General features: G+C 65.7%; 2 protein-coding genes across 3 annotated transcripts in view; both read left to right on the forward strand.

Annotated features, from left to right (window-relative positions):
* Nucleotides 1-7,001, forward strand: part of SPIB (Spi-B transcription factor) — a 7,933-nt gene extending 932 nt beyond the window's left edge. The window contains 7 exon segments of the mRNA XM_065570985.1: nucleotides 410-462; nucleotides 883-910; nucleotides 1,840-1,927; nucleotides 2,580-2,776; nucleotides 3,209-3,256; nucleotides 3,258-3,369; nucleotides 6,160-7,001. Coding sequence (XP_065427057.1) covers nucleotides 410-462; nucleotides 883-910; nucleotides 1,840-1,927; nucleotides 2,580-2,776; nucleotides 3,209-3,256; nucleotides 3,258-3,369; nucleotides 6,160-6,467 — 834 coding nt within the window. The 3' untranslated portion in view covers nucleotides 6,468-7,001.
* A 1,796-nt stretch (nucleotides 7,002-8,797) lies between these two features.
* The window catches only part of MYBPC2 (myosin binding protein C2), a 35,334-nt gene continuing 25,184 nt past the window's right edge, over nucleotides 8,798-18,947 (forward strand). For both annotated transcript variants that reach the window (XM_065571048.1, XM_065571049.1), the window contains exons 1-2: nucleotides 8,798-8,940; nucleotides 13,667-13,741. In XM_065571048.1, coding sequence (XP_065427120.1) covers nucleotides 8,919-8,940; nucleotides 13,667-13,741 — 97 coding nt within the window. In that variant the 5' untranslated portion in view covers nucleotides 8,798-8,918. The remainder of the gene's footprint in view (nucleotides 8,941-13,666; nucleotides 13,742-18,947) is intronic.

Raw genomic sequence — 18,947 nt, forward strand, 5'->3', positions numbered from 1 at the left:
CGGGGCAGGGACTGGCAGAGGCAGGGGGGCAGGGGATGGGGCACAGGGCCTGTCCCCTGTGGGGGGCGCCGGCTCTGATCCACCCCCGGGGCAGGGACTGGCAGACGCAGGGGGGCAGGGGATGGGGCACAGGGCCTGTCCCCTCTGGGGCGCTGGCTCTGATCCACCCCCGGGGCAGGGACTGGCTGGGGCAGGGGGGCAGGGGATGGGGCACAGGGCCTGTCCCCTCTAGGGGGGGCTGGCTCCCCTCTGGAGGGCGGGGGGACGGCTGTGATATTTGGGGGGTGTCTGGCCCCTGGGCTGGGGGGTGGGGTAGCTGCCAGGCACGGATAGGGGCTGAGGGGGGGGGGTGCATCCCTCCCCACAGTGCAAGTCAATTTGGGCTGCCCCTCTTCCCCCCCCCCCCCAGTGTCCTGACCCCAAAGACAGGTCAGCGCCCGGCCTGCAGCTGAAGTGTGTGGGGTGAGTCAGAGGAGGGATATCTGGGGGGGTGTCTATGCAGAAGGGTTTTTGGGGGGGTCTTTTCCTATGCACCAAAGCGCCCCCCCTTTGCACAGTAGCAGGTGCCCCTCCTTCACTTTCTCTCTTTCTCTCCCCCCCATGCAAATTCAGGGGGGGGGATTTGAATATTTCCTCTCTCTGGGAAAGTGGAACAGAGACGATTCATTTGCATGTGAAGGGGGGGGCTCCACCTGCCAGCTTCCCCCCCCCCCCCCCCGCCCCGACCAGACCCCTACACTGCTCTGCCCCCTGGCTGGCCTTGGGGCTGTTCCCACCTGCTGGGGGTGGGGGGAGGGGATGGACCCCTATGGGGCTGGGGGGGGCTGGGTTCGGTGTGGCCCCCACCCCCCACTTTAACCCCTGCCTCCCCTGTCCCCGCAGGTTCGATGGGTCCCACTATGGATACACGGTAAGACCGCCCCCCCCCGAATTGTCTGTCCCCCTCTGCCCCACAGCTCCGCCCCCCACAGCTCCCTTCACCCCTCATTTACATAAAACCCAGACACCCTTCCCCCCACTACCCCATCCCCTTAGACATCCTCTGTGGTGAAAACCCCTCCCCTCCGGACTCCTGGGTTCTGTCTGGCCTGTGGGAGGGGACGGTGGTCCAGCCATGGGGGGCTGGGAGCCAGGACTCCTGGGTTCTCTCCCTGGCTCTGGGAGGGGAGGACGGGAGTGGGGTCTAGTGGTTAGAACAGGGGGAGCTGGGAGCCAGGACTCCTGGGTTCTCTCCCTAGCTCTGGGAGGGAAGTGGGGGTCTAGTGGTTAGAGGGGGGGGCTGGGAGCCAGGACTCCTGGGTTCTCTCCGTGGCTCTGGGATTGGAGTGGGGTCTAGTGGTTAGAGCGGGAGGGTGGTGGTGGGGGGCTGGGAGCCCAGACTCCCGGGTTTTCTCCCTGGCTCTGGGATTGGAGTGGGGTCTAGTGGTCGGGGGGGGGGGGGGGGGGCTGGGAGCCAGGACTCCTGGGTTCTCTCCCTGGCTCTGGGATTGGGAGTGGGGTCTAGTGGTTAGAGGGGGGGAGGCTGGGAGCCAGGACTCCTGGGTTCCTTCCCAGCTCGGGGAGGGGAGTGTGGTCGAGTGGATGGGGGGGGGTCTGGGAGCCAGGACTCTTGGGTTCTCTCCCTGGCTCTGGGATTGGAGTGGGGTCTAGTGGTTAGAGGGGGGGGAGGCTGGGAGCCAGGACTCCTGGGTTCCTTCCCAGCTCTGGGAGGGGAGTGGGGTCGAGTGGTTAGAGCGGGGGGGCGGGGCTGGGAGCCAGGACTCCTGGGTTCTGTGCCTGGTTGTGGGGTCTGGTGCTCCGAGGGGGGGTCGGCTGCTCTCATTCTGTGCCCCTCCCCAGTTCCCCGAGAGCAACTTGTATGACCTGGATTCCTGCAAACAGACCCCCAGCTTCCCCCACTACCTGATCGACGCCGAGGGCCCCACAGGTGAGAGTCTCCCCCCCCCCCCCCATCTCCCACCTGCTCACCCCGCCCCCTGGGGCGCCACGGATTTCCCCCAGCGCGTCACAGCGCCCCCTGGCGGGGAGGGGGGCCGGGCCTCAGGGATTCCTCCGTGACGTCACGGCTCCCCCCCCCCAGGAGGGGAGGGGGCGGGTCCGCGCATCAGGCAAATTACCTGGCTCGGGGATTTGCGTATTTCCAGCCCCGCAGGCCGAGGGACACAATGGGCCTTTCTCTGGGTTTCCTGCCCCCCCCCGGGCCCCCCACACCTGGGCGCCGGATGCCTGGGTTCTCTGCCCGGCCGCGGGAGGGGCGTGGCGTCTAGTGCTTAGAGCCGGGGGGGGGCGGCTGAGAGCCCGGACTCCTGGGTTCTCTTCCTGCTCTGTGAGGGGAGTGGGGGCTGGTGGTTATAGTGGGAGCCCGGACTCCTGGGTTCTCTCCCTGGTTCTGTGAGGGGAGTGGGGGCTGGTGGTTAGAGTGGGGGGGGGGGGTTGGGAGCCCGAACTCCTGGGTTCTCTCCCTGGTTCTGTGAGGGGGGGTGGGGGCTGGTGGTTAGAGGGGGGGGGGGCGGTTGGGAGCCAGGACTCCTGGGTTCTCTCCCTAGCTCATGCTGTCCCCCACCCCCCTTGCTTGGCAGATCCTGTTGTGAACTGGCTGGAGCTACAGGATCTTGGCTACGAGGCCTTCGATTCGGGGCAGCTGGCCCCACTGCAGAACGTCCAGGTCTCCTACACGCATGGCCCCTACCCACAGCTCTCGCTGGAGGCTGTCTACAGCCTGGACGGGGCGCCGCCAGGCCAGAGCCACCTCGCGCCAGAGGACTACAACACCCAGGTGAGGGGCACTGCCTGGCGCGTGGGGAGGCTGGGAGCCAGGACTCCTGGGTTCTCTCCCCGGCTCTGGGAGGGGAGTGGGGTCTAGTGGTTAGAGCAGGGGGACTGGGAGCCAGGACTCCTGGGTTCTCTCCCCAGCTCTGGGAGGGGAGTGGGGTCTAGTGGTTAGAGCAGGGCGGGGTGGGGCTGGGAGCCAGGACTCCTGGGTTCTCTCCCCAGCTCTGGGAGGGGAGTGGGGTCTAGTGGTTAGAGCAGTGTGTGCCTCTGGGTGGCAGATTTGTGTGCCCTATGTGAGGGGCTTCATTGAAGAGGTCCTGGTTGGGGGGAAGTGCGGGGGGGAAAGCTGGGATGGGGGGCAGGAAGGTTTTCTGTGGGCTGCCCCAGGCGCGTTCCCCTTGCTGGGCCTGTTAACCCCTTCTCCTGCTCCCTTCAGCCCTGTGCTCCCTATGGGGCCTGCCTCCCATCCGGCGCCCTGGCCAGCCCCCCCGGTCTCCGAGGATGAGGAGTTCCCCCTTGAAAACCCGGCCCTGGAGGTGTCCGACAGTGACTCAGACGAGAACCTCTCGGCAGAGGGGTCACCCGGCTACGAGGCGGGTAGGTGCCAGCCGGGCGGGTGCCCCGCGTCCCCCAGCTCCCGGCCCGTGGGGAGTGGCCAGGACCCTGTCACTCCCCCCCATCCCGCCTGGTACGCGGATGTGACCCCCATCTCTCTCCTCCCGTCCCGCCCGGTACGCGGAGGTGACCCCGTCGTCGTCCCCCGCCACACCCCACCCTGTACGCGGACGTGACCCCGTTTCCCCCCCACATCCCACCTGGCACGTGGACATGACCCCGTCCCCCCCCCAGCTCATCCCGCCTGGAACGTGGACACGACCCCTCCCGGCCCATAGACACCTCCCTGCCCCCCCAGCAGTTAGACACGATCCCGTCTGCCCCCCCAGCCTGTGGGCACGTCCCCGTCCCACCCTCCCAGCCCATAGAAACGACCCTGTCTGCCCCCCCCCCCCCCAACCCGGCCCGTAGACACATCCCCGTTTGCCTCACTGAGCACGTAGACATGACCCTGTCCGCCCCCCTGCCCTTGGGCCTGTCCTGTCCCACCCTTCCTGGCCTGTAGACACGCCCCCCCCCCCGCCCCCTCCCCCGCCATAGATACGTCCCTGTCCGCCCACAGCCCATGGGCATGCCCCATCCCCTCCGCTATTTTCTTCCCCCCTCCCGGCCCGTAGACACATCCCCCGTCCCCCACAGCCCGTGGGCACGTCCCTGTCTCCTCCACTATATCCGACCCCGTCCGCCCACAGCCCATGGGCACGTCCCTGTCTGCCCCCACCCCCAGCCCGTAGACATGACCCTGTCCACCCCCAGCCTGTGGGCATGTCCCCATCTGTCCCCCCCCCCCGCAGCCCGTAGACACAACCCTGTCCACCCCCAGCCTGTGGGCATGTCCCCATCTGTCCCCCCCCCCCCAGCCCGTAGACAACGACCCCCGTCCGCCCCCCAGCCCGTAGACACGACCCCGTCCGCCCCCAGCCCGTAGACACGACCCCGTCCGCCCCCACCCCCAGCCCGTAGACATGACCCTGTCTGCCCCCACCCCCAGCCCGTAGACCCCGACCCTGTCTGCCCCCACTCCCAGCCTGTGGGCATGTCCCCATCTCTCCCCCCCCCCCAGCCCGTAGACACGACCCCGTCCGCCCCCAGGCTGTGGGGCACGTCCCCATCTGTCCCCCCTGGCCCGTAGACACGTCCCTGTCTGCCCCCACCCCCAGCCCGTAGACACGACCCTGTCCCACCCCCCAGCCTGTGGGCACGTCCCTGTCTGCCCCCCACCCCCAGCCCGTAGACATGACCCTGTCCACCCCCAGCCTGTGGGCATGTCCCCATCTGTCCCCCCCCCCAGCCCGTAGACATGACCCTGTCCACCCCCAGCCCGTAGACACGTCCCTGTCTGCCCCCACCCCAGCCCGTAGACACGTCCCTGTCTGCCCCCCACCCCAGCCCGTAGACACGTCCCTGTCTGCCCCCACCCCAGCCCGTAGACACGACCCTGTCCACCCCCAGCCTGTGGGCACGTCCCTGTCTGCCCCCCACCCCCAGCCCGTAGACATGACCCTGTCCACCCCCCAGCCTGTGGGCATGTCCCCATCTGTCCCCCCCCCCAGCCCGTAGACATGACCCTGTCCACCCCCAGCCCGTAGACACGTCCCTGTCTGCCCCCACCCCAGCCCGTAGACATGACCCTGTCCACCCCCAGCCCGTAGACACGTCCCTGTCTGCCCCCCACCCCAGCCCGTAGACATGACCCTGTCCACCCCCAGCCTGTGGGCATGTCCCCATCTGTCCCCCCCCGCAGCCCATAGACATGACCCTGTCCACCCCCAGCCTGTGGGCATGTCCCCATCTGTCCCCCCCCGCAGCCCATAGACACGACCCCGTCCGCCCCCAGGCTGTGGGCACGTCCCCGTCCCTCCCCTCCCAGCCCGTAGACACGACCCCGTCCGCCCCCAGGCTGTGGGCACGTCCCCATCTGTCCCCCCTGGCCCGTAGACACGACCCTGTCCCACCCGCAGCCTGTGGGCACGTCCCCATCTGTCCCCCCCGGCCCGTAGACACGACCCTGTCCACCCCCAGCCTGTGGGCACGTCCCCATCTGTTCCCCCCCCCCCCCAGCCCGTAGACACGACCCTGTCCACCCCCAGCCTGTGGGCACGTCCCCATCTGTTCCCCCCCCCCCCAGCCCGTAGACACGACCCTGTCCACCCCCAGCCTGTGGGCATGTCCCCATCTGTCCCCCCCCCCCCCCCCCCCCCCGGCCCGTAGACACGACCCCGTCCGCCCCCAGCCTGTGGGCACGTCCCCATCTGTCCCCCCTGGCCCGTAGACACGTCCCTGTCTGCCCCCACCCCCCAGCCCGTAGACACGACCCTGTCCACCCCCAGCCTGTGGGCAAGTCCCCATCTGTCCCCCCCCCGGCCCATAGACATGGCCCTGTCCGCTCCCAGCCAGTGGGCACGTCCCCATCTGTCCCCCCCCGGCCCATAGATACGTCCCCGTCCGCCCGTGGGCACGTCCCCGTCCCTCCCCTCCCAGCCCGTGGGCACGTCCCCGTCCGCCCCCAGCCCGTGGGCACGTCCCCGTCCGCCCCCAGCCCGTGGGCACGTCCCCCGTCCGCCCCCAGCCCGTGGGCACGTCCCCGTCCACCCCCAGCCCGTGGGCACGTCCCCATCTGTTCCCCCCCCCCCCCAGCCCGTGGGCACGTCCCCGTCCCTCCCCTCCCAGCCCGTGGGCATGTCCCTGTCTGCCCCCAGCCCGTAGACACGTCCCCCCCCCCGTCGCCGCGGCCCCACCCCAGCCCCTCCCTGACGCCCGTGGCCCCTGCAGGCTCCCGGCGGAAGCTGAGGCTCTACCAGTTCCTGCTGGACCTGCTGCGGCGCGGCGCCATGCGGGAGTGCGTGTGGTGGGTGGAGCGCGAGGCCGGCGTCTTCCAGTTCTCCTCCAAGCACAAGGAGCTGCTGGCCCACCGCTGGGGGCAGCAGAAGGGGAACCGCAAGGCCATGACCTACCAGAAGATGGCCCGGGCCCTGCGCAACTACGGCAAGACGGGCGAGATCCGCAAGGTGAAGAAGAAGTTGACCTACCAGTTCGGCCAGGCCCTGCTGGGGCTTCCGGGTGCTAACGCCCCTTCGTAGGGCCCCGGGCGGCGGGACTGGACAGTGCGCTGGGAACGGACCGCCCCCCCCCAGCCCCCAAAGCCACCCCACAGAGCTCTCCCCAGGAGCCAGGGCACCTGGGTTCTCTCCCCGGCTCTGGGAGGGGAGTGGGATCTGGTGGTTAGAGCAGGGGGGGCTGGGAGCCAGGACTCCTGGGTTCTCTCCCCAGCTCTGGGAGGGGAGTGGGGGCTGGTGGTTAGAGCAGGGGGGGCTGGGAGCCAGGACTCCTGGGTTCTCTCCCCAGCTCTGGGAGGGGAGTGGGAGCTGGTGGTTAGAGCAGGGGGGGGCTGGGAGCCAGGACTCCTGGGTTCTCTCCCTGGCTCTGACCAGAGCTCATTTTAAATTTCTCTATGGGGATTCGGCCCCTGGTGGGGCGAATACAGAGAGTCGGGTGTATATTTAATATTCTGCACGGGCACCTCAGAGTTTGTATAAAATCAGGTCTTTTTTTTTTTTTTAAGCGATCGAGTCTGTATAATTTTGTAAATTCCTAATAAAATCTTTTGAAAAATAGGCTTGTTCCCCTGGAATTATACATTAAAATTAAAATTCCTAGGGGGGGTTAGTGTGTTTGAGAAGGTGGGGGCTGAGATCCAGGACTCCTGGGTTCCCTTCCTGGCTCTGGGAGGGGAGTGGGGGCTGGTGGTTAGAGCAGGGGGGCTGAGAGCCAGGACTCCTGGGTTCCCTTCCTGGCTCTGGGAGGGGTGTGGGGGCTAGTGGCTAGAGCAGGGGGGCTGGGAGCCCGGACTCCTGGGTTCTCTCCCTGGCTGGGGGACATGGCCACTGAGGCAGGGCTGGGAAGGGGAAAGACGTGGTTGCTGTTCCTCGTCGGGCTGGCCTGGGTGCATGGGGGGGAGGGGGGAGATTAACAGACTTGCTGCTGGACCCACACAGGGAGGGCTTGGGGGAACTCTGGGGTCCCTTCCTGCCCCTCCCGGCAGACCCCCCCAGCTCCCCGAGGGGTGAGGATCCTGATGTGATGCTCCACCCCCCGCAGGGATTGCGACCTGGAGCTTCCCCCCCCCCGCCCCGCCCTGGGCAGCAGGAGACCTCCAAGGTCTGACCCCCAGTGGGGACTGACTAGTGCCCGCCCCATCTCCTGTTGGTCCACAGGGGACGCTCCAGCCCTTGGGGGACACCACCCCCCGTTCGCCGCCCTTCCGGGGGGTTCAACTGAATCCCTGGAATGTGGAAGGGACCCCTGGGCCAGTGCTGAGACGTGGGCCCTCTGGGGTAGGGTGCGGGGGCTGGGCATATGGGGACCCCTCGCCCGGTGCTGAGACGCGGCTGGCTCTGGGGTGGGGCGCGGGGGCTGGGCGTACGGGGACCCCTCGCCCGGTGCTGAGACGCGGCTGGCTCTGGGGTGGGGCGCGGGGGCTGGGCGTACGGGGACCCCTCGCCCGGTGCTGAGACGCGGCTGGCTCTGGGGTGGGGTACGGGGACCCCTCGCCCGGTGCTGAGACGCGGCTGGCTCTGGGGTGGGGCGCGGGGGCTGGGCGTACGGGGACCCCCTCGCCTGGTGCTGAGACGCGGCTGGCTCTGGGGTGGGGCGCGGGGGGCTGGGTATACAAGGACACTTCCCCCCCCCCCCCCCGACTCTGTGGCATGCGGCGTATCCTGGCCCCTAGCCCGGGGATTAGGCAGCAGATGGCCGAGGTGCCTTGGAATTACCAGCTCGCGGGCCTGGCCCGGGCCCTTGATCCCGGCGCTGACGGATGAAGGGACATGGCGCTCGGCTCGGGTTTCACGGGCTTCAGCGCCTGGAGCGGGGAGCGGGGTGCCCCGGCCTGCCCCCCTGGGTACTGCAACCTGGGGCCGGATGGGAGCCGGCGCCCCCCAGAGGGGACAGGCCCCGGGCCCCATTCCCACCCCCCTGAGCCAGCCAGTCCCTGCCCTGGAGCCGCATGGGAGCCGGCGCCCTCTGGAGGGGACAGGCCCCTGCCCCATTCCCTGCCCCCCTGAGCCAGCCAGTCCCTGCCCTGGGGGCCGCATGGGAGCCAGCGCCCTCTGGAGGGGACAGGCCCCTGCCCCATTCCCGCCCCCCTGAGCCAGCCAGTCCCTGCCCGGGGGCCGGGGTGGGAGCTGGTGCCCCCTAGTCGGGACAGACCCTGGACCCCGTTCCCCCCCCAAGCATGGTGACTTGGAGGTGGGGGGGGGTATCTGGCGTGTCCTAGTCTCCCCCCCCCCCCCCCGCCCCGATCACCCCACGTCCCTGCCGCCCCCGGGCTCCACCCCCCACCCGGCTGTTTCTCCCAAGGCCAAGCCTGGGATTTAAAGCAGTTGATGGCAGGGATCAGGAATTTGGCTGGGGGCCTGGGGTCAGGTGACAGCTCCTTGGCTGCGCCCCCATCCCAGAGGGGGGGCCCCCCTGCTTTAAAGGCCCCCGGCTGGGCGTTCCCCAGGGAGACGGCGTTGGACAGGGCTGCAGCCATGCCTGAGCCAAAGCAAGCCGGTAAGCTGCCCGGGGGCCCCCCCTACACCCACACACCGGGGCATTGGGGGGCACTGACCCTGCCCACACAGGATGTGGGGGGACCCCCCTGCATGGGGGGCACAGGCCAAGGCTGACACCCCATTGGGGCAGCCTGTCTCTGAGGGGGATGGTGCCAGGTTTGGGGGGTGCAGCCAGGAGGAGATGGGGGGAGCAGGGTGGGTGCACTGGCTGGGGGCGGCTGCCAGGTGCTCCAGCCCCGGCCTCTCCCCGTGGGTGGGAGGTCGGGGGCAACGCTGTGGGGAGCAGGGGGGGCAGGCTGCTGCGTGAATTCCTGCACGCACAGCCCCCCTACCCCCCGAAATGCTCCCCTGGGTCTGTGTCCCCAGAGCTGCCCTCATCAGGGGCGGTTGGGGTCAGTGGCCCCATTGTGGGGGGCAGGAGGTACCCTGATATACCCACCCCACTGGGGGGTATTGGGGGCAGGCCCCCCCCAGCTGGCATGTCGGGGTGGGCTTAGCTCAGAGGATTTGTGTGTTGGGGTGTCCGTGTCTCTGTTGTGGGGGGATCTCAGAGCATGGGGGGGGCTGTGTGCAGAACAGCTGGTGTGTTGGTGGGGGGGGGGGGCGGCACAGGCTGGGCTGTGTTTTCTGTGTGCCCTGCGCTGGGGCTGGGGATGTGGGGTGTGTGTGTGTGTATTGAGTTGTGTGTCCATCACACAGGGCCGTGTGCTCCGTGCGTGGAGGGGTGTGTGTGTGTGTGTGTGTGTGTGTGTGTGTAGTGGGGTGTGTCCCCCTCACACAGGGCTGTTGTGGGGGGGGGGTGTCCCTCACACATGCCTGGAGGGGTGTAGGGGGCTGGGGGTATGTTTCCCGGCGCCCCGGGCTGGCCAGGTGTCCGGCTGGGCCTAGGGCGCTGTCTCTGGCCCAGGCACTGGGTGGGCGGGGGGGTCTCTGGGCCCCCCCACCCCGGCAATGGGTGGGGGGATTTTGGGGTTTAGCACCTGTCCCCCCCACTGAGGGGCCGCCCGCCGATGTGCTGAACCCAGGTGCTTTTCCTCTGGGCCAGGGTCCGGTTACTCCTCCGGCGCGGGCAGGGGGGTTCCCGAGCCAGGGGCTAATTATAACCCCCCACCCCCCTTTCAGCGCGTCCCGCTCGCTCCCTGCCCCTACTAGGTCACGGCGCCCCCCAGCTGCAACATGAGACGGGGCCGGGAAAAGCCAAACGCTTGGGGGGGGGCCCCCAGGCGCCGGGTGCTAAATCAAATCCGTCTGCCCGTCTGCTCCCCCAGCGCTGGGGGGAAGGGACCCCCCCCAGGATCTAGCCCTTCCCTGGGATTGGGGGTGGTGGGCTCTGCACAGATCGACCCCTCCCCCCAAGTTCAGGGCCCCCGTCACACCAGGTGGGAGGCCCGGCCCCTGTCCTGATGCGCTCCCAGTCGAGCGAGATTTTTCAATGGGGGAAACTGAGTCAGGGAGCGGCGAAGCGACTTGCCTGGGCTATCTGGGGCAGAGCTGGGAATGAACCCAGGAGTCCGGATCTAGTGTCTGACCTGCAGGGAGCGAGAAAGATGGCGGGGGCGGGGAGGGGGTCAAGTCCTGCGAAAGGCCACAAACGCACAGGGAAGGATGGACTGATACAGTGCATTGATATAGTGGAGATGCAGCCACCTCTGGGGTGGGGCGCAGAGTCTGGGTACACGGGGACCCCTCGCCCAGCGCTGAGATGCAGCCACCTCTGGGGTGAGGTGCGTGGACTGCATATACGGGGACCCCTCGCCCAGCGCTGAGATGCAGCCACCTCTGGGGTGGGGTGTGGGGGCTGGGTACACGGGGACCCAGGGCTGAGACGTGGCCCCTCTAGGGTGAGGCGCAGGGGCTGGGTATACGGGGACCCCTCGCCCGGCGCTGGGATGCGGCTGGCTCTGGGGTGAGGCGCAGGGGCTGGGTATACGGGGACCCCTCGCCTGGCGCTGAGATGCAGCCACCTCTGGGGTGGGGTGCGGGGGCTGGGTACATGGGGACCCAGGGCTGAGACGTGGGGCAGGGGCTGTTTATACCTGGCCCAGAGAGGCAGCCCCTCTGCAGCGGGAGGGCTGTTTAAACAGGGAGCCCGCGATGCAGCCACCTCTGGGGTGGCGCGGGGTTCCAAGGCGGCCCAGGGCAGTGTGCAGTGGGGCAGGGGGCTGCTGCTGCCCGTCCCCCCGCAGCGCTGAGTGGCAGCCCCCCCTGGGCCGGCTCCCAGGGACGACAGCTGGGCCCGGCTATTCCTGCTTGGCGCGGGCCGGCCAGGGCTATATTAGGGGGTCACGGAGATAGTCAAAGGCCCTGCTTTATCGGGAGCAGCTGGAATGCCGGAGTCAGCGCATAGGAGGGCTGGCAGAGCTGGGGGGGGGGACGGGGGGGCCCAGGTGTTGCTCCCCCCGGCTGGGTAGGCCCAGGCTCCCCTGCCCTGGCCCTACATAGCAGGTAATTGCTGCCCCTGTCGCTCAGATTAACACCCCTGGGAGACGTGTTCACACCTCGGGGCAGGGGAGCCGGACAGCTGCCGTGGGGGGGGGGGGCAGCGCCAATGACGGGGCGGTCTGGGGAGGGGGCTGCAGTGCGAGGGGCTGGTGTCCCAGCAGGTGTGGGGTATGGCACTGGTATAAGAGAGAAGGGCTGGGGGGGGTGGCTGGGGATAGAGAGACGGGGGGGGTGTAGGGGGATAGATGTAGGGGGGATGGGAGGGATGGAAGGATGAATGGATAGAGGGGTGTGGATGGAGGGATGGATAAAGAGGTGGGTGTCACGGACTCACAGATCGTGCCCACTCTTGGCCCCGTGCGGTCCGTGGGGGGTGCCCCTTTCAGTGCCACAGCCCTTCTCGGGGGTCCACTCTCTCTCGGGGTCAGGCCCCTCCACCTCCTGGATCTGCACCTCTCTGAGCCTGAGCACGTCTGTCTCTGCCGTGGGCCCCCTCAGGGAGTCCCCTCGCTCTGGACCCCCGGGGCCTCCACCCCCGAAGGGGACGATGCCTCTGCCCCCCCCCCCCCCCCCGTTCTCTAGCCCGGAGCGACTCTCAGCCAGCGTAACACAGGAGGGTTTATTGAGAGTTGAACCTAGCACAGGAAACTCTCCGGCCTCGGGCCTGGCCTCCCTCAGCCCAGCACATCCCAGTCTCCCCCCGGGTCACCTCGTTACCAGTCGCTGGGGTGTCCATCCTCCAGGCCATTGGCTGGGGTCCCAAGTTCCCTCTCCGGTCCTCTGTAACCACAAACTCCCTCTCCCCTCCCCTCGTTAAACCAGCAACACCCAGGGACACTGAGTCCCACCCCCTCCGCATGCAAACCATTGGAAAACCAAGGAAAAAACAAGAAAATCCCCCACTTCGTCACAGGGGGCGGGATGGAAGGGCAGATAGATGGAGGGGTGTGGGTGGAGGGATGGAAGGGTGGAGAGCTGGCTGGAGGAAGGGATGGATGGAGAGGTGTGGATGGAGGGAATGGATGGAGGGATGGATAGAGGGGTGGAGGGTTGGATGGATGGATGGAGGTGTGTGGATGGAAGGATGGATGGATGGAGGTGTAGAGGGATGGATGGAGGGGTGTGTCTGTGCCCCACATCCACAGTCTCAGGGCTACACCCCAGCTTTGGACCAGCCCTGGGCAGCACCGTCTGTGCCAGACCCCTGGGGGGTCGCTCTCTGCCTGCAGGGCCAGCCATGTGGCCTCCCCCCCGCAACATCTCTGGGCGGCGCCAGGAGCCGCGGTTACCCCTCGGCACTCACCAGGGGGCAACGCAGAGTGCAGAGGGAAACTGAGTCACACGCAGGGTTCATACAGATGTTACCAGCATACCTGGAGGGCTGCCTAGGGGGCCGTGTGCACGGGGCTGGATGGACACGTGTGTGCCGCTCAGCACGCCTGCACGTGCGTGTGCGCTGGGGCAGGTCCTGGTGCGAGGGCCCCACCCCCAGGGTAGCCACACCGTGAATGGGCTGTGGGCAGGCCCAGGGCCTGGTGGACCCCCACCCCTCCCTGGGAGTTCGGGCCTGGCTAGCTCCCAGCTGAACTGCACGCCAGGCCACGAAGCCCCCAATTCCCCCCCCCCAGATCCCCACCTCCACCCGCATTTGTCTGTATTAACGCCCATTCTGGCGGCTGTAACCCCAACCCATCCACCCCCCCCAGTTGGTGCGTCCTCTGCAGACCTCACCTCCAGCTCGTTAATAAACCAATAACTAGCGACGGCCCCAGAGCCGAGCCCCGGGGGGGTCCCGCTCGCTGAGGGGCAGGCTGGGAGCCAGATCACGCCCGTCGGAGAAAGTCAAGTCTACGCTGGGAACGCAGATCCCTTTACCAGCCAGCGCCGCAGCCCTGGCCAAAGACAGCAGATGGTCTGGCCGCGAGCCAATCCGCCCCAGCCGGAATAATAGTTTGAGCCGCCGACTCTTTGCTGACCGAGTCCCGAAGGAGCCGTTCCGTTATTGTCCCCGGGATTGCCAGCGGGGTAACCGGAAGAGCCCGTCCCCCCTTTGGCTCTCCCTTAGCAGGCCTCCGCCCCGGTGGAATCGCCCCGGGTCTGGGAAGGATTAACCGCCGAGCTCCTCAGCCCGTTCTTTTGCAACTCTTGGGCGCCAGGTCGCCGGGTCGGGCGATGGGAACGTGTCTGAGCACAGCCCCGGGGCTCAAGGCCAGCCGGGACAATCCAGACGGCCTCCCCCTGCGTTGACCCCGTTTGACCTTTTTCCACGTCTCTGCCACCAGCTGCCGAAAAGAAGGAGAAGAAGAAAGAGGAGAAGAAGAAAGAGGAGACGAAAGAGGCCCCAGAACCCCACAAAGGTCAGAGCTGGGGACGGGCTAGGGGTGGTCCTGGGAGGGGGGACGCGTCCCGCCCCACTCTCAGGGTGCTTCGTGGTGAAAACAAGCCAACGTTGATTTGGGGAAGATCCCAGCGGCTGCGCGGGGAAGAGCGGGAAACCAAAAGGGGGGGCCCCATAATATATAACCGGGACCCGAACCTCGACCTGCTTAACTTGCCGATTTGGCCTTGTCGCGGAGTGTGGGGGAGTCAGGGCCCTGCACCCCTCTTCCTGAGATTCACTGCGACTCTCAACCAGCCAGTAAAGCAGAAGGTTTATTTAAGGACAGGAACACAGTCTCAAGCAGAGCGTGTAGGTACGACCAGACCCCCTCAATTAGGTCCCTCTGGGAGGTTCAGGGAGCTTAGACCCCAGCTTGGGGTTCCCTGCGTTGCACCACCCAGCCCCAACCTGAAACTAAACCCAAACTCCTCCTGCAGCTCCTCTCTTCCCCCTCCCCCCAGCTCCTCCTCTCCTTTGTTCAGTCTCCCGGGCAGAAGGTGTTAATTCTCCCCACCCCCGTTCCTGGCTCAGGTTACAGCTCAGGTAGCTTCCTTCAAGGGAAGTCCCACATCCCCACTGCAACCCCCCTGCAACATTCCCAGGTCAAATCTGCCCCGCTCCCTGCTCCGTCACATCTCTCCCCCCTTCGAGACTGAACTGAGCGGGGTCACTCTGACCAGTGACCTGGGGAAGTTCAGGGCTCCCTCTCCGGGACAACGCGTCCGCTATCAGGTTGTCACGTCCCTTCACATGGACCACGTCCATGTCATAATCCTGCAGGAGCAGGCTCCATCTCAGGAGCTTGGCGTTGGCTCCTTTCATCTGGTGCAGCCAGGTCAGGGGAGAGTGGTCAGTGTGCACGGTGAAGTGACGCCCAAAGAGATATGGCTCTATTTTTTTGAGGGCCCACACCATGGCCAGGCATTCCTTCTCGATGGCCGCGTGGTTCTGCTCCCGGGGTAGCAACTTCTTGCTCAGGTACACGATGGGGTGTCTCTCCCCCTTTTCATCCTCCTGCATTAACACCGCCCCCAGTCCTGTGTCTGAGGCGTCGGTGAACACCATAAAGGGCTTGTCAAAGTCTGGGTTTGCCAGAACTGGGCCACTGACCAGAGCCTCCTTCAGCGCCCGGAGAGCCTCCTGGCACTCCTCGGTCCAGACCACCTTGTCTGGCTTCCCCTTCTTGCACAGCTCAGTGATGGGGGCGGCTATGGCGCTAAAGTGGGGCACGAACCTCCGATAGTACCCTGCCATCCCAATAAAGGCTTGGACCTGCTTTTTGGTTTGAGGAGCGGGCCAGTCTCTGATCACCTCCACTTTGGCTGGTTCCGGCTTTAGGCAGCTGCTCCCCACCCGGTGGCCTAGGTAGGATACCTCAGCCATCCCCACCTTGCACTTCTCCGGTTTTACGGTCAGCCCAGCCTCCTGGAGTCGGTCCAGCACTTGTCTAACCTGGGACATGTGGTCCTCCCAGGTCTGGCTAAAGACGCAGATGTCATCGATATACGCCACGGCAAAACTCTCCATCCCCCTCAGTAGCTGATCCACCAGGCGCTGGAAGGTGGCCGGCGCTCCCTTGAGGCCGAAGGGCAGGGTCAGGAACTCATAGAGCCCCAGAGGGGTGACAAAGGCCGATTTCAGCCTGGCATCTGCATCCAGCGGCACTTGCCAATAGCCCTTTGTAAGATCCATGGTGGTAAGGTACCGAGCACCTCCCAGCTTGTCTAGGAGCTCGTCCGGCCTGGGCATGGGGTAGGCATCGGCTACAGTGATGGCATTGAGCTTCCGATAGTCCACACAGAACCGGATCGACCCGTCCTTTTTGGGGACCAGCACCACCGGCGAGGCCCAAGGGCTGGAAGACGGCTGGATCACCCCCAAAGCCAGCATGTCATTGACCTCTCTTTCCAGGTCCTGAGCAGTTTTCCCTGTGGCTCGGAAGGGGGAGCATTTTATAGGCGGGTGCGATCCTGTCTGCACCCGGTGGACAGTCAGATTAGTGCGTCCAGGCTGGTTGGAAAACAGCTGTTGGTACAGATGCAGCACCCCTCCGATCTCAGCTCGCTGGGCCGGGGTTAGCCGATCAGAGAGGGGAATTGCTTCCAGGGGGAAGCCAGCTCTTGTCCCAGGGAATAGATCTACTAAAGGGTCATCTCCCTGCCCCTCCCAATGTTCACACACGGCCAACACCACATTCCCCCTGTCATAATATGGCTTCATCATATTCACATGGTACACCCGGTGGTGGTGTGCCCGGTTCGACAGCTCCACCACATAGTTTACCTCGTTTAGTTGCTTGACAACCTTGAAGGGCCCTTCCCAGGTGGCCTGGAGTTTGTTTTTCCTCACGGGGATGAGGACCATCACCTGATCCCCAATGGCGAAGGCGCGGGCCCGTGCTGTGCGGTCATACCAGACCTTCTGCTTCCTCTGGGCTCTGGCCAGATTCTCCCTGGCCAGGTCCATGAGCTCGGCAAGTCGTTCCCGGAAGGTCAGGACATACTCCACCACCGACTCTCCATCAGGAGTGGCCTTCCCCTCCCATTCGTCTCTCATCAGGTCCAGGGGCCCCCTTACCCGCCTTCCATATAGCAGTTCGAAAGGCGAAAACCCGGTAGACTCCTGGGGTACCTCCCTGTACGCAAACAGCAGGTGAGGTAAGTACTTGTCCCAGTCCTGTGGGTGCTGGTCCGTAAATGTTTTCAGCATCATTTTTAGCGTCCCGTTGAACCTCTCCACCAGCCCATTGGATTGGGGGTGATATGCTGAGGCCCAGTTGTGCCGGACCCCACATCTCTCCCACAAGCACCGGAGTAGGGCCGACATGAAGTTGGACCCTTGGTCCGTCAAGACTTCCTTGGGGAACCCCACTCGGCTGAAAATGGTCAGCAGCACATCTGCCACAGTGTCTGCTTCGATGGACGATAAGGGCACTGCCTCGGGGTAGCGGGTGGCGAAATCTACCACCACCAGGATGTATTTCTTCCCAGACCGGGTCGTCTTGCTGAGAGGTCCCACTATGTCCATGGCCACCTTCTGGAAAGGCTCCTCTATGATGGGCAAAGGTCTCAACGCTGCTTTCCCCTTGTCCCGGGCCGTCCCCACCCTCTGGCAGGGGTCACAGGATCGGCAGTACTGCCGGACGTTGGTGAAGACCCCGGGCCAGTAAAAGTTCTGTAGCAGCCTCTGCCTGGTGCGCCGGATCCCCTGGTGCCCTGCGAGAGGGATGTCATGGGCCAGGTACAGTAGCTTGTGGCGAAACTTCTGGGGAACCACCAGCTGCCTCCTGATCCCCCACGACTCCACTTCCCCTGGGGGAGCCCACTCTCGGTACAGGAACCCCTTCTCCCACAGGAACCTCTCCTTGCATCCTCTCCTCATGGTCTGTACCACACTGAGGTCAGCCAGGCCCCTTAGCTTCCGCAGGGAGGGGTCCTTCTGCAACTCGGCCTGGAACTCGGCGGCTGGGGAAGGGATGGGGACCTGCTCCCTCTCGTCGGCTGGGTCGGAAGCCCCAGCCACCCCGCGGCCTGTCCTTTGGTGTTCCCTCCCCACCCGGGTAGGGTTCGGTGCCTCCGGTGTGACATCCTTCCCAAGGTTAGGGCGTAGTGCCCCTCGCCGGCTCTGGCTACGGGTCACGACTAAGGCGGTCTGGGGGCTGCTTGGCCAGTCCTCTAGGTCCCCCCCCATCAACACCTCAGTGGGCAAATGGTGGTGCACTCCCACGTCCTTGGGGCCCTCCTTGGACCCCCATTTCAGGTGTACCCTCGCTACGGGAACCTTGAATGGGGTCCCGCCCACCCCTGTCAGGGTCAGGAAGGTGTTGGGCACCACCCGATCTGGGGCCACCACCTCGGGCCGGGCCAGTGTCACCTCTGCGCCCGTGTCCCAGTATCCATAAACTTTCTTCCCATCCACCTCCAGGGGAACAAGGCACTCACTCCGCAGGGACAGCCCCGCGCCCACCCTGTAAACGGAGAACTTTGAATCCGGAGCATCTGGCCCCCCAGAGAAGCTGGCCTGGGGCCCTTCTCTCTCTTGAGCAGTTGATAAGCTGCCAGCCCCTCTTGCGTGAGAAGCCTGCCCCTCGTCCGTCTGGGCCTCTACCAAGTTAACCCAGTGTGGGTTCGGTCTGCTCAGTCTGTCCTTGAGCTTGGGGCACTGGGCCCGAACGTGGCCTCTTCGGCCGCAGTAATAGCAGCTCATGTCCCGTGGGTCCCCTCGAGCCGGTCGGTTGTCCCTGACGCTGGGCATTCCCCATGGGAGGGGGTTCCCCATATTCCCCCTTTGGGAGGTCCCAGGGTGACTCTCTCTCTGCATCGCGGCGGGCCTGTTCCTTTGGGGCTCCTCCCTGCCACCCCCTGACCGGCTCTTTACAAACTCATCGACCAGCTGCCCTGCGTGTCGTGGGTTCTCTGGCTTTCTGTCCACCAACCACAGCCTCAGGTCGGATGGGCACCGCTCATACAGTTGCTCCAGTACCAGCAGGTTAATCAGGTCCTCCTTCGTGTGGGCCCCATCAGCCCACTTGCTGGCGTATCCCTCCATGCGGACGGCTAGTTGCAGATATGAGATCTCAGGGGTTTTATCCTGACTCCGGAACCTTTCCCGGTACATCTCAGGAGTCAGCCCAAACTCACGTAGCAGGGCCTTTTTGAATAGTTCGTAGTCCCCTTTCTCTGCCTCTTCCAGTTGGCGGTACAATGCCAAGGCTTTGGGGTCCAGTAAGGGGGTAAGGACCCGGAGTCTGTCCGCGGGATCAACCCGGTGCAGCTCGCAGGCCGTCTCAAAGGCCTCCAGGAAGTCATCCATGTCCTCCCCCTCCTTGTATGGGGCCATGATGCACTTATCAAAGCTCCGTGCAGTCCTGGGTCCCCCCTCACTCACCGCAGCCGGGGGTTCGCTGCCCTTCAATCTCGCCAGTTCCAGTTCATGCTGACGCTGTCTCTCATTCTCCTCCCGTTCATGCTGTCTCTGTCTCTCTTTCTCCTCCCGTTCATGCTGACGCTGTCTCTCTTCATGCTGTCTCTGTCGTTCACGGTCCTCCAGCTCTCTCAGTTTTAGCTCTTTCTCCCATTCCAGCCAATTCCGCTCCACGGATGCCGAACGTTGCCGGGAGGATCCTCTGCTGGCCGGCGAGCTTCGCCGGGAGGATCCCCTGCTGGCCGGGGGGGTCACGGCGC

Source organism: Chrysemys picta, chromosome 17, assembly GCF_011386835.1.
Source record: "Chrysemys picta bellii isolate R12L10 chromosome 17, ASM1138683v2, whole genome shotgun sequence".
NCBI classification, from domain to species: domain Eukaryota; kingdom Metazoa; phylum Chordata; order Testudines; family Emydidae; genus Chrysemys; species Chrysemys picta.